The sequence below is a fragment of the Trichomycterus rosablanca genome, chromosome 3 (genome assembly GCF_030014385.1).
Source record: "Trichomycterus rosablanca isolate fTriRos1 chromosome 3, fTriRos1.hap1, whole genome shotgun sequence".
NCBI classification, from domain to species: Eukaryota; Metazoa; Chordata; class Actinopteri; order Siluriformes; family Trichomycteridae; genus Trichomycterus; species Trichomycterus rosablanca.
The window spans coordinates 41264906-41279856 of NC_085990.1; the positions used below are offsets into that span (position 1 = coordinate 41264906).

At 40.2% G+C, this 14951-nt stretch overlaps 1 protein-coding gene across 1 annotated transcript in view; it reads left to right on the plus strand.

The window, feature by feature from the left end:
- emc2 (ER membrane protein complex subunit 2) overlaps nt 1-7293 on the plus strand; it is a 54360-nt gene extending 47067 nt beyond the window's left edge. Inside the window, exon 11 of the mRNA XM_062992117.1 lies at nt 6702-7293. Within this exon, the coding sequence (XP_062848187.1) occupies nt 6702-6788 (87 nt within the window). The 3' untranslated portion in view covers nt 6789-7293. The remainder of the gene's footprint in view (nt 1-6701) is intronic.
- The last annotated feature ends 7658 nt before the right edge of the window (nt 7294-14951 follow it).

A 14951-nucleotide genomic window follows, 5' to 3' on the forward strand; every position in this document is an offset into this window, starting at 1 on the left:
ACTATTCATGTAAAGTAAAACCAGTTGTACTTGCGTAACCCTTTACTACTATCATAGTAATTATATACACTACTACTCTAATAAAACGGGCCAAGTGTGAAGTATGCAATGCAATTGTTCAACTGTGCAAAAGAAACAGCTTTGCAGTGAAAAGTTGCTTCCACTTTGCGTTTAAGTAGTTTTGCATTTATTATGCACAAAGACAAATGATTTTTCTCCTGTGTTTAATCCTTTGAAAGCTCTAAACCAGTGTGGTGTCCGTCAGGCTTTGATGTTTTTATGAAATAGATCTTCAATCACCTTATCCATCACCTCATACACCTCATACACGTACATGCTGTATGTGTGCCTGATGGATGTGTTGAAGGTGTGGCATTGTCCCAGATTGTTCTAGGATTACCTTTAAAAATTGATGATGGCCAGTGAGTCACTTGTCTTGACAGAAATCACATACTGACTAGTCACAGTCACTACCGTTATTAAGATGTCAGTGAAACTCCTTTCGCAAATACTGTACCTATTACAACCACAGAATTGTTACTGTGCCTTTTCTATTGGTGTTTTTCAACAGATTTTTACTAGCTCCTATCTTTCTGTACATACAGTATATTACTTCCTTTGTGTTTTTTTTCTTTAATTTTTAACAATTGGTTTAATTAAGACATTATAAGACTAATGTGTCTTAAGCATTGGTTAAATTGAAGTGATCTGCTCCTTAAAAAATGGTTCTATAATTGCCTCAGAAATGCATTTTGTCTGCATTTGCCTTAAAATAACCATATAACAATGCTGTCACCTGTTATGTTATGACCATTCTGTTCGATAATGATAGAACTAGAACTCCATGTTCTATTGATTGCTGCTGTTGTCGGTTTTATTGGATGCAGTAGATAAATGATCTACAATAACTAAATATCCTTGAGGTCACCCAACAAAGATGGGTCCCTGTTGAGTCTGTTTCCTTTCAGGATTTCTTCCATGCAATATTTTAGGTGTTTTTCCATGCCACTGTTGCCCACGCCTTGCTCATTACGGACTTTTTTGGTTGTGGAGTCAATGTTGATTTCACACAAAGTCTATTGTAAAAAGTGCTATACAAATATATTTGATCAATTGATTGATTTGGATGAATACTGTCTTAAATTTCTGTCTATATTCTAACAGCAATTTAAGGTACACCATGCTTGCTAATTGTCACATGAATACGGTTGAATGGAGGAAATGAGTAGGTTACTGAATTTACCTAGGTATTTTGTCTTAACGGCCGGTAAGTTAAATTATGCCTGTCATAAACAAATGTACTGCAATCTAATAGGGAAATAAAAAAAGCAGGGGTGATGTTGGTTACAGTTTTAGAACGTTTCACTGCTAGTTCACTGCTAGTACAGTTTTAATTTCTACAGTTACAGGAAGGCACCAGCATGGTTCATCACACAGATATGTTTTGCAGCTCTACACCTATTAAACACAAACCAAAAATAGTCCCTAAAATCCAAATAGTCTGTTGGAAAAAACGAGGTGATGACAACAAGTATCGCATATTTATTACACAGATAATCCTAGTCATCACAGAAAGTGAGGGGATGTTAACTGTTTGGATTAAACGTGGAAAAGAGGCTTTACTCTGCATGAACCTGGGGGTCAGTCAACATATGAGGTTAGGGAAGGACAGTTTATCATATTTTATAATATTTTTTATTTGATTTTTGAGAATATAGATAGCAAAAGGTTTATTAATAATTATTACTTTATCAGAGCTGGTAGTTTGCAATACACCACTAAACAAACTTCTGAACGTGCTGTCAGTGGCCACTGTTAACAATAATAAAAAGCTTAAATAAGTATAAATTAGGGCAGCTGTAGCCTAGTGGTTAAGGTACTGGACTAGTAATCAGAAGGTTGCCGGTTCAAGCCCCACCTCTGCCAGGTTGCAACTGTTGGGCCCTTGAACAAGGCCCTTAACCCTCAATTGCTTAGATTGTATAATGTCACAGTACTGTAAGTCGCTTTGGATAAAAGCATCTGCTAAGTGCTGAAAATGTAAATGTATAAATCATATAAATCATACAAAAACCTTTTTTGGGGGTTGAGGCATTTTGTAAAATGCAATACTAATAATCATCACTAATTTGTTGATTCTCTTAAACTTTCATTAAACTGTCAGAAGTACAAAGAAAAATTTTTCCAGTGTTTTTACTGACAACCTTCAAATTTTAATGCCTGCACCACACCTACAAAATTAGGGACAGAGGCAAATTTTACACTGTAAAATCCCCTTTCCCAATAACTGCACCATTTATTGTTTACTTTGCATAAAAGTAATGAATAGATTTCTCGTTGTGTAATAGACTTGTATGTTGCACTCCGTGAGGCACTGGCAAACTATGTTAAGTCATAATGGTTTTCTGAAGAGCCCTTGTGGCCCATGTCACCATGACAATAATACTGTCTGATTGCTTAAAATGCATGCAAACAGTGGAAACAGTAAACAAGCTCGTGTTCCTTTTAAGAAATCTGTAAATAACTTACATGCTTTTGCACTTTTCTTAATGTAAGGAGGTTCTGCTGCACATTATTTAAAGTGAGTTGTTTGTGAGTTATTCTTATAAAGGATATAGCTAATTAAGATTTCTATTTTGTTTGAATTATTGTTAATTATTGTTATACAGTTATTGTTATAAAGTTTGAGTTCCTTAAAAGGATAATTATCGGTGGTGCTGTTACTATTTTTGCACTTCTGCAGTCTTTTAAATTAAAATGTAAAAAAAAAAAAAGGAATTTCAGTCTTTTTTCATTTGCATTATACAAGAACAAAAAAAATCGAAATCGTAATTGAGAATCGGTAATAATTTTAAAATAATCGAGATTTTTTTTTATTTTTTGCAAAATCGCCCAGCCCTACAATCAAGCTAGTCAGCCAACACATAAAAGTTGTAAAAGTTTTACAAATGTCCAAACTCGAAATGAGGCTTGTTTGTTTTAGATTTACTCTGTGGGCTGTTTTTAGTGTATGAATTGATGTCACAACATGAAAATGTATTAGGTAGTGTTGAAATGAATCATCACTTCTAAGAATGGGATTTTTCTTCTAAGAATGACTTTTGCCACCAGTTACAGGTTACTTCTATTCAGTGTTGGAACCAGTATCCTGTCTTATTATAGGACCATTCATGTATCTATAGGTCAGACAATGTAAAATAAGATTATTGTTGTTATATCATATTTTTTTGTGTGCTGTACACTTAAATACTTTGCAAACAAGGTAAAGAATTGTAGTAAAGTAGAAAGCTGCACAGTGTCTCAGTTGTCCAAACTAATAAGCTCACGCCTTTTGTTTTTGTACAAGTTTAATTACTTTTACTGGTGTTATCTAAGACTATTGCTAGGTCAGGAAGGAAACTGAGTTTGGTTAGTAAATAGGGTTGTCACTCTGACCGTCTTTAGGCCGTCTTAGGCCTTCTTTACAGAAGATCTGATTCAGATGCACTTATTTTCGAATTTGTGCTGCCTGGAACTGGCAGGGTAACTATACTGTGATTCATATGTGATATTAAGAACACTAAGTATGGAAACACTGACGCTGAGAGAAGAAAACCTCACACCAGAAATGTACGTAATAGTAAACATTAAGATCTCCTCAAATTGTTCATACTTAGCATCTTTAACCACCTGAATTGAGAGAGAAAAATAAACTGGGATCTCTGAAAGGTTAGCAGGTTGGGGAATTCCGAGACGTGTTCTCTTGCCGTTCGTGTCAGCAGGCGTATTTATCCAGCAGGGTTTTCCAGTGCCATTTTTCACAATGTGTTTGTGCGATGAGGAAAGGTGGGGAGGAGTACCATTCCTCTGGGGCTAATGAGTTATCAGTGTAGACACAAATAAATGTGCTGGCCAGTCCAGATACAGCACTACAGTGTGCTCAGCCATGCTCTGTTTGCTTCCTTGTGCTGTTTATTCAATCTGTTCACTCCGACTGTATTCTCCTCTGCTCGCTGAGTGTCAGTGCACCCACAGCTGTAACCCACCAGCCCACACACACAAACACCTCAACTGCCTCAACCGAGTGCTGAGCTAAGCACTGGCCGTGTGCCCTCTGTTTGTCTGAATGGGAGCAGCACTTTAGGATTGGTCATGGTGTTCAGAAAAGCTAATAGGGAGAAACTGGCCTTTATGGTACCAGTCCGTTCTCGTACTGGGTGGAGTCACGTGGAAGGTTGTGGTGTGGTCAGAGTGGTCATTTTTGCCCTTTTTTTAATGGAGCAGTTGGGTATATTGGATTGCCTTGGATGAGTCAGAGCATATGGAGAAATTTTGTATTTGAGAGCTGGCATGGCACAGTACAATCAACCAATAAGTGGGTGAGTCAATAAGATTTGCTTTTGGTTCACGTTCATTACAAAGGGCAAAAGAAGGAGAAACGCTGACGTCTGAGACTCGATTAGCAACCCAATTAGGCCATGTCCCAACAAATTCTACAGGGGTCAGAAAGCGGGCATCAGATCTTCCTTAAAGGCTATTACTCCAGTTAAGTGAATTCATTTGAGCTGTTACTCATCCTTACGCATATATACACAGTTGAGTCATATTATTATGACCACCAGCTAATATCCAGAGTAACCGGATAACCGTGTGCAGCACGGACAGCAGCTAGACGAGCTGGGAGTGACTCAGTAAGGTCCTGGTAGGTTGTCACAGGTATCTGGAGCCATGCTGACTGCAGTGCGTCACACAGCTGCCAGAGGGTGCTTGGGGGACGATCCATAGAGCCACACGACGATCGAGGTGCTTCAACAGATGCTCAACTGAGTTAAAGTCTGGGGAGTTAGTGGGTCAGGGCAGTACTTGGAAGTCTTGGTCATGCTTTTCCAACCAATGTCGGACATTTCTAGTCGTGTGACATGGTGCGTTGTCTTGCTTTGAAGATCCCGTCTGCCCCAGAGAAGACAATTTTACCCATGACAGCCTATCACACACCTTATATACCCACCAAGCCAGCTCACAAAACATGACTTCCTTCATGAGCTGCGCGCTGCTGCCGTCGAAAGTAGGAAGTGGGCATAATAATGTGACTTGACTCTGTATAATACAAGAATGAGTAACACCTAGATTAAAAATGCAGTTATCTGGAGAGGATTCTAATAAGACATCGAAGAGGAAGATTATTTATACGCACTACTGAGACAGTTACTAAGCTAACACAGTTAGCCTCAGGCCTTTCAAACCAAAGGGCTGAGGCGACACAACCCACTAGCATGCCAGCTAACATCTCCCTCCGTGTACTGAAAATGGTTAAATTGTCACTGACGAGACTGAATTTGCAAATAAATGACACCTGTACACCTTTATATGAATTAAAAATCAATGAGAATTTATTTACATTTGAAAAGAACTTGTTCGTTGTTTCGCAAGCATCTGCCATATTTGTATTTTTTTGTGAGAAAAGTAGTGCCGCACTGAATGCTGGGATTGCCTTCACTGCCATAGGATTGTCATAGGATGCTCCCTCATTATCCAGTCAGATTAGCACTCAAAATTAAGGCACCTTAGTAGGCAGCATTTTAAGGTATTTAAGAATTTAGACAGCCTTCTTCTCAGGAGAGTGTGTAGGATGACATAAAATGCGTCTATGTAGAGAGCTCACAAGATTTTCAGACAGACCCATACTATAATAAACTACTTAATTAGTTTGCTGATAATCTGTTTAATCTAATGAACCACAATGTTGGTGTGAAATTATGATCTATACACTGATCAGCCATAACATTAAAACCACCTCCTTGTTTCTACACTTATTGTCCATTTTATCAGCTCCACTTACCATATAGAAGCACTTTGTAGTTCTACAATAACTGACTGTAGTACATCTATTTTTCTACATACTTTTTTTTTACCTTGTTCTTTAATGGTCAGGACCCCCAAAGGACCACCACAGAGCAGGTATTATTTAGATGGTGGATCATTCTCAGCACTGCAATGACACTGACATAGTGGTGGTGTGTTAGTGTGTGTTGTGCTGGTATAAATGGATCAGACACAGCAGCGCTTCTGGACTTTTAAGTACCGTGTCCACTCACTGTCCACTCCTATTATTAGGCACTCCTACCTAGTTGGTCCACCTTGTAGATGTAAAGTCAGAGACGATCGCTCATCTATTGCTGCTGTTTGAGTTGGTCATCTTCTAGACCTTCATCGGTGGTCACATGACGCTGCCCACGGGGCGTTATTGGCTGGATATTTTTGGTTGGTGGACTATTCTCAGTCCAGCAGTGACTGTAAGATGTTCAAAAACTCCATCAGCATTGCTGTGTCTGATCCACTCATACCAGCACAACACACACTAACACACCACCACCATGTCAGTGTGACTGCAGTGCTGAGAATGACCCACCACCCAAATAATACCTGCTCTGTAGTGGTCCTGGGAGAGTCCTGACCATTGAAGAACAGCATGAAAGGGGGCTAACAAAGCATGCAGAGAAACAGATGGACTACAGTCAGTAATTGTAGAACTACGAAGTGCTTCTATATGGTAAGTGGAGCTGATAAAATGGACAGTGAGAGTAGAAACAAGGAGGTGGTTTTAATGTTATGGCTGATTAGTGTATAATAGTATTATGAATGAAGTCTTATTATGTCCTTGTTTCAACCCTTCATTCTTTCTCAACCCCTCTCCCTCATTCCCCCTCTTTCCTGTCTCTCAGCTCGCCGGCCGTGGGAAGAAGGAGAACAAATGCTCGGTGAAGGCGGTGGAAGAGATGTTGGAGTCCATGCAGATCACCATGTCCTAAGCCTCAACTCTCTCCTCCTTAGCCTCGTCCACCACAACACCATGGCAGCTCTCCTTGCACACTGCAGCCTCGCACCACCCACCGAGCAGAACAGAACAGAGCTGAGCAGAGCAGACCACCACAACCGACCCTGCCACACTCTAACTCCATTATGTTCTGTAATGTTCCCCTTTAGTCCTTTCATTCAGGAACCCTAGTCATTCCATTTATTAATTTGACTACAAATCTGGCACTGTTGGAATAATAAAATGCTGAATGGTTAGAATGGTTAGTATTGGAGGAATGGAGGTACGCAGGTATACAGGTAGAAGACCAGTTTGGCTAATAGTGTTTTTGGTAGTACAGATAGATGACTAATTTAAAACCATGCGAGTTCATGTGAATGGACTGTATATTTATAGGAGATGGAAATGTGGCTTAGACTGAAAATATGCTGTCGTTTTTATGGCGCTGGTGTCCTTTTTGGTCACAGGTTTGTCTAATAAAAATGTCATTGTTTGAAGAACACGTTTGAGCTTTTGTGTGTCCACAGTTCTGCAAGAAATCCGAGCCAGACTGACTTTTAAGTCTTCTGACCACAGGATCACATTGTGTGCTCGCCCACTCCCACCCTATACCGGCTTTATCACACCGCAAGGTCTAGTCTTGCTTCCGCTTCCAGAGTCCCACACACTAGCATTTCATACATTTATGACTGATGACTGAGTGGCATTTCCTCTGGTAAGGTACTTAAGAAAATGGTAAATGAATTGAAAGAACATTACATTTAATGTATTTTATTATTTCAGATAGACAGACAGACAGATAGACAGATAGAAAGTGCAAATAGTAGCACTGTGCAAAAAAAGCAAAGAACATTAGTAAACTTATAGATCTGTAGTTTGTGTAATAATTATAACTATAGCTATTTACATACATGATATTAGGTCCATATACAAAATAATATAGTGATATACAGTGGTACCTTGAAACTCAGGTCAATTGGTTCTTGGACTAATGTTAAGTTTAAAAGATGTTGAGTTTCAAGGTATTTTTCCCCCCATAAGGATGTATGGGAAACCTGATAATGCGCTCCATGGTCCCGTGGAACTGCATATATTTTAGGCATATGTAAAAAATGTGGTTGTTTTTGAGACTTATACACTAAAAACACAAATAAAAAGCTGATTCTTGTAATTTCTCAAAACCCCAAGCTGTAACGCAAGTTTAAAAGTGAAACAGTGAGAAAAATCCAGCTAAACACAGATACATGTGGACGTTTTCAGAGTGAATCTGACGGTTATTCCACACAAATGCAGTTTTGTCTCATATGCAAACTTTAATGACGTATTACTGCATCGCTCAAGCCAAGCGCTGAACAAAACGACTGTTCATTGTTAATTTGAAATTAAATAAACATTTTTTTTAAATTAACTGAACATGTTGAGTTTAAGGGTACAAATTTCTTGATAAAAGTCGTCGAGTTTCAAAGATTTTGAGTTTAGGAGACATTGACTTACAAGGTACTACTGTATACATAATAATAATCATAAGCATGAAATACTATGTATGTACTGTATGTACAATAATAATAATAATATGGATATGTTAGACAAATAACTATACATAGGGGTCTTAATGGGTATATACCTATAACAAATGGGTATACACCGATCAGCATTAAAACCACCTCCTTGTTTCTACACTCACTGTCCCTTTTATCAGCTCCACTTACCATATAGAAGCACTTTGTAGTTCTACAATTACTGACTGTAGTCCATCTGTTTCTCTGCATGCTTTGCTAGCCCCCTTTCATGCTGTTCTTCAATGGTCAGGACTCTCCCAGGACCACCACAGAGTAGGTATTATTTGGGTGGTGGATCATTCTCAGCACTGCAGTGACACTGACATGGTGGTGGTGTGTTAGTGTGTGTTGTACTGGTATGAGTGGATCAGACACAGAAGTATATACCTATAACGGTCCACCTCAAAATCTGTTCATATGCTCACTGAGCACTTTATTAGGTACACTTCTTTGGAACATACATTTGTTTATTTAAGGTGCCACACAGATAAACTTTGTGTGTATACAATTACTGACAGTAGCCCATCTCTTGGTCTGTCTGTACACTGTCTCCCACCTATATTTCATTTCAATTAAAGTCAAATCCCATAATTTTAGTGATTTTTGGGTGATGACACTAACATGGTTGAGGTGTGTTGTATGAGTGTATCAGGTGCAGCAGTGTTGGGATTTTTAACCTATTTATATTATTTTATGATATTTTTGTCCTTAAGTAAATCTTTGGCCAATTAGCATTTATTTTAGCAAAAGGGCTAGAGTGGTATCTGCAGGCAGTGTGGTCGTGTCTCGATAAACAGTTTATACATTCACAAACTTTGTTTATTGAAGGTTAGATCAATAGATAGCTTTCAGATTCACCAACAAAGTGTAAGTCACGCTTTGGAAAATGAGGAAAGTCATATAAGGTAGAGAGAGGCTGTGTAAAGGTCTGGTTTCCAATAACACTGGTTTGCTTTGTAATTCCTGAATCTTATTGATGCTAAACGAGGGTCTTATTTTCTCACCGACTCGTGCAGGGTCAGCTGTTACTTCCATCTCTTTCGTTTATTAAGTCGCAGTGATTGTCCCATAATTTTAGATCCAGGCCGGTGGAAAAGTTGAGCGTTGACTTTATGGCCTCCCTCTATTTTTTTTGTCACAGAGCAGGCCAGGGTTGTTGTAAAGGGGTCGAGGGCTGAAAGTAGCAGCGGTGAAGCCCATATACACGTCAGTTTTAATGCTCTGGTCAGTGAATGTGTCTGGATTTAATTCTACATTCCATGCTACCAGAGCCAATGAAAGCTCAGAGACTGACACAGTGGTTATTTTTACGTGAACCGCTGAACTGAAGTGCGCTCTTTGAAGAGCCATCAAGGATGTTTGCCTTGAGCGAGAATATCATTTACATGTGGATTCTGTCTCCCAGGCAACTGAGGGATAAGGATGTAAATGGCCTCTCTTATAAAGGGCACTAAATGCTTGTAAGTGGTTTGTAGAAGAACATGTCAATCACTTTAATGTGTAAGTGATAAATGTTAGGGTCTGATACCTGCTCGAATTTAATGCAATAGTGCCACCTATAGCCCAGGGTTGGAAGGGTTAGTAAAATAAATAAATATTTGATTAAAAGTATGAAGTAAGACTGGAAACCACTTTGCTCTAACTTTTTCTTTTCCAGATCTACACTGCGAGTCAAAATAGGGAATAAAATCAATATTGCATTCAGAATTCAATTTGCAACAGTGATGATACACCGATCAGCCATAACATTAAAACCACCTCCTTGTTTCTACACTCCATTTTATCAGCTCCACTTACCATATAGGAGCAATTTGTAGTTCTATAATTACTGACTGTAGTCCATCTATTTCTCTACATACCTTTTTAGCCTGCTTTCACCCTGTTCTTCAATGGTCAGGACCCCCACAGGACCACCACAGAGTAGGTATTATTCAGGTGGTGGATCATTCTCAGCACTGCAGTGACAATGACAAAACCACCTGGATCAGACACAGCAGCGCTGCTGGAGTTTTTAAATACCGTGTCCACTCACTGTCCACTTTATTAGACACCTGGTTGGTCCACCTTGTAGATGTAAAGTCAGAGACGATCGCTCATCTATTGCTGCTGTTTGAGTTGGTTATCTTCTAGACCTTCATCAGTGGTCACAGCATGTTGCCCACAGGGCACTGTTGGCTGGATATGTTTTTGGTTGGTGGACTATTCTCAGTCCAGCAGTGACAGTGAGGTGTTTAAAAACTCCAGCAGCGCTGCTGTGTTTGATCCACTCATACCAGCACAACACATACTAACACACCACCACCATGTCAGTGTCACTGCAGTGCTGAGAATGACCCACCACCCAAATAATACCTGCTCTGTAGTGGTCCTGGGAGAGTCCCAAGATTCATCAGTTCACAGGGTTATATCGAACACAGTCATGGACAATTTTGTATCTCCAATTAACCTGACTGCATGTTTTTGGACTGTGGGAGGAAACCGGATCTCCCGGAGGAAACCCACGCAGACACGGGGAGAACATGCAAACTCCACACAGAAAGGAAAAGAAAAAATATATATTTAGCCTGCTTTCACCCTGTTTTTCAATGGTCAGGACCCCCACAGGCCAGTGATAGCTCAGTGGTTAAGGTACTGGACTAGTAAACAGAAGGTTGCCCCGCCACCACCGAGTTGCCACTGTTGGGTCCCTGAGCAAGGCCCTTAACCCTCAATTGCTCATTGTGTAAGTCGCTTTGAATAAAAGCGTCTGCTAAATGCTGAAAATGAAAATGTAAATGAATATATATACAGTGTATCACAAAAGTGAGTACACCCCTCACATTTCTGCAGATATTTAAGTATATCTTTTCATGGGACAACACTGACAAAATGACACTTTGACACAATGAAAAGTAGTCTGTGTGCAGCTTATATAACAGTGTAAATTTACTCTTCCCTCAAAATAACTCAATATACAGCCATTAATGTCTAAACCACCGGCAACAAAAGTGAGTACACCCCTAAGAGACTACACCCCTAAATGTCCAAATTGAGCACTGCTTGTAATTTTCCCTTCAAAATGTCATGTGATTTGTTAGTGTTACTAGGTCTCAGGTGTGCATAGGGAGCAGGTGTGTTCAATTTAGTAGTACAGCTCTCACACTCTCTCATACTGGTCACTGAAAGTTCCAACATGGCACCTCATGGCAAAGAACTCTCTGAGGATCTTAAAAGACGAATTGTTGCGCTACATGAAGATGGCCAAGGCTACAAGAAGATTGCCAACACCCTGAAACTGAGCTGCAGCACAGTGGCCAAGATTATCCAGCGTTTTAAAAGAGCAGGGTCCACTCAGAACAGACCTCGCGTTGGTCGTCCAAAGAAGCTGAGTGCACGTGCTCAGCGTCACATCCAACTGCTGTCTTTGAAAGATAGGTGCAGGAGTGCTGTCAGCATTGCTGCAGAGATTGAAAAGGTGGGGGGTCAGCCTGTCAGTGCTCAGACCATACGCCGCACACTACATCAAATTGGTCTGCATGGCTGTCACCCCAGAAGGAAGCCTCTTCTGAAGTCTCTACACAAGAAAGCCTGCAAACAGTTTGCTGAAGACATGTCAACAAAGGACATGGATTACTGGAACCATGTCCTATGGTCTGATGAGACCAAGATTAATTTGTTTGGTTCAGATGGTCTCAAGCATGTGTGGCGGCAATCAGGTGAGGAGTACAAAGATAAGTGCGTCATGCCTACAGTCAAGCATGGTGGTGGGAATGCCATGGTCTGGGGCTGCATGAGTGCAGCAGGTGTTGGGGAGTTACATTTCATTGAGGGACACATGAACTCCAATATGTACTGTGAAATACTGAAGCAGAGCATGATCCCCTCCCTCTGGAAACTGGGTCGCAGGGCAGTGTTCCAGCATGATAATGACCCCAAACACACCTCTAAGACGACCACTGCTTTACTGAAGAGGCTGAGGGTAAAGGTGATGGACTGGCCAAGCATGTCTCCAGACCTAAACCCAAAAGAACATCTTTGGGGCATCCTCAAGCGGAAGGTGGAGGAGCGCAAAGTCTCGAATATCCGCCAGCTCCGTGATGTCGTCATGGAGGAGTGGAAAAGCATTCCAGTGGCAACCTGTGAAGCTCTGGTAAACTCCATGCCCAGGAAAGTTAAGGCAGTTCTGGGAAATAATGGTGGCCACACAAAATATTGACACTTCAGGAACTTTCACTAAGGGGTGTACTCACTTTTGTTGCCGGTGGTTTAGACATTAATGGCTGTATATTGAGTTATTTTGAGGGAAGAATAAATTTACACTGTTATATAAGCTGCACACAGACTACTTTTCATTGTGTCAAAGTGTCATTTTGTCAGTGTTGTCCCATGAAAAGATATACTTAAATATCTGCAGAAATGTGAGGGGTGTACTCACTTTTGTGATACACTGTATATACATAATTTTATTTCATTATTTTATGTGTTCTTAAGGCAACATTGCTTAGAAAGTAAATTTGTGGAAAGCAGATGACTGTAAGGTGGTAGGACATGTTAGATGTCTACGATGTATTATTCTTTTAAACCTTTGTGGGTTCACCCTGCAGGGTGACTCAGCAGCACTGTTAATCATTATTACTCCATGTGTCATCACCACATTTGCTTGCTTTTAGAGAATCAAGTGCAAGTGAATCACCACTATAAAGTATAATCCTGCACTCTTGTTAGAATTTTAGCAGAAAATGATGCAGAACTCAGGAGCAAGATTTACACATTTCCGAGTGAATCTGAAAATACAGTAGCAAAAAAGAGAAAGTGAACCCTTTTGGAATTCCAAAAAATTTGTTTTGATTGTTACCTACATCACAGTTATAGACAAACCACAATCTAGCTGAACTAATTCCTTTATTAACCACATTGTTTTGTTTGTTTATTAGGATTTTAACATCATGTTTTACACTTTTTTACATCATGTTTTAACATCAAACACAGTCATGGACAATTTTGTATCTCCAATTCACCTCACTTGCATGTCTTTGGACTGTGGGAGGAAACCAGAGCTCCTGGAGGAAACCCACGCAGACACAGGGAGAACCATGCAAACTCCACTCAGAAAGGACCCAGACCGCCACACCTTCGGATCGAACCCAGGACCTTCTTGCTGTGAGGCGACCCATTAAGCACATTGATTAACCATCCACAGTGCAAGAAGGCAAAGTAAGTGAACTCTTGGTTTTAATAACCTGTAGATCCCACTTTAGCAGCAATGACCTTCACCAAATGTTTCCTTCTGCATGATTTGCATGATATTGAGGGTAAATTTTGAACCATTTCTCCCTGCAAATGTGTTTCACTATATTATTATTTTATTTAATTTATTAAAAGTACTGCAGCTCGGCCGCTCAGGTGGCGCAGCGGTAAAACATTCTAGCACACCAGAGCTCGGATTTCGAATACATCGTATCGAATCTTAGCTCTGCCATCCGGCTGGGCTGGGCGGCCACATGAACAACGATGGGCTGTTGTTCACAGGGTTGGTAAGCCGGACCAGGATTCCTTATAACTGGTGCAATTACGACCTCTGCTGTCTGATTGATGGCATCTGCGCAGAGTTGGGGAATAATGCTGATTAGGGTGTGGCTCTCTGTACACAAGGCTGATCCGCATATGAACTCACCTTGTGCAGGTGAAAAGATGCAGTCGGTACTGCACAAGTGTCTGATGTGTTGTGTGTCAGTTGCGAAGCTCCTCAGTCAGCAGTGGAGGGTTGTATCGGTAGAGGTGAAGCGTTATGCAATCAGGGTAACTGAATACGACTAGATTTATGGAGAAAATTGGGGGAAACATTTGGAGAAAAAGAGCTTATTTCTCAGCTAGTTCATTGACTTAGGGGTGACTTGACTCTCCAGATTCCAGTTAACCAATAGCACGCAACAGTGCATAAATCCTCTTAAATCCTGACAGACAATGAATTGTGTTAAAAGTCAGGAGCAAAGCAGCACTACATGTGACTTGTTGCACTGTACAAGCACAAGTTTTAAAACTGTATGAGCTGAAATGTAATATACATGCTGAACCTTTGAGCAGTGCAGTGTGGCTTTTCAATCTGAAAAATATTGAGTGCTATCTTTAAGTTCCTGGAGAGAAAAATAAATTACTTGTTCTAATCTCATTTTGAGCCAATTTCAAAAGTTTCTGTGGAAGTGCATGATAATGGCTGTCTGGCTTTATGTATGTTGATGGTCTAAAGCCCAACAACTGTTCGGTAAGCATGCATTTGTAAGAATATAAGAGGAGACGGAAAGATACGTTCTGGGCTTCAATATACAGTTGTTTCTACCACAACCCATTAAAACCACAAATCTATTCACAGATCATCTTCTCAGCCTAAAGGCACGCAGCTTGCTTTACATTAGACCCAAAACCTGAAGCAAAAATTACCATTGATTGAGCTTCCTGGGTGAATGTCATCGGTAACCACAAAGAATGGTTTCAACATCAAGAAGAAGGGTGTACTAAAATCACAGCAAAAAAAGTTTACCGAAGCATATCAAAGGCTTGCGTGCAATTCAAATGATGTTTTATTCCAGCAAGCAAGCTAAACGCACGAGACAGGAAAAGGG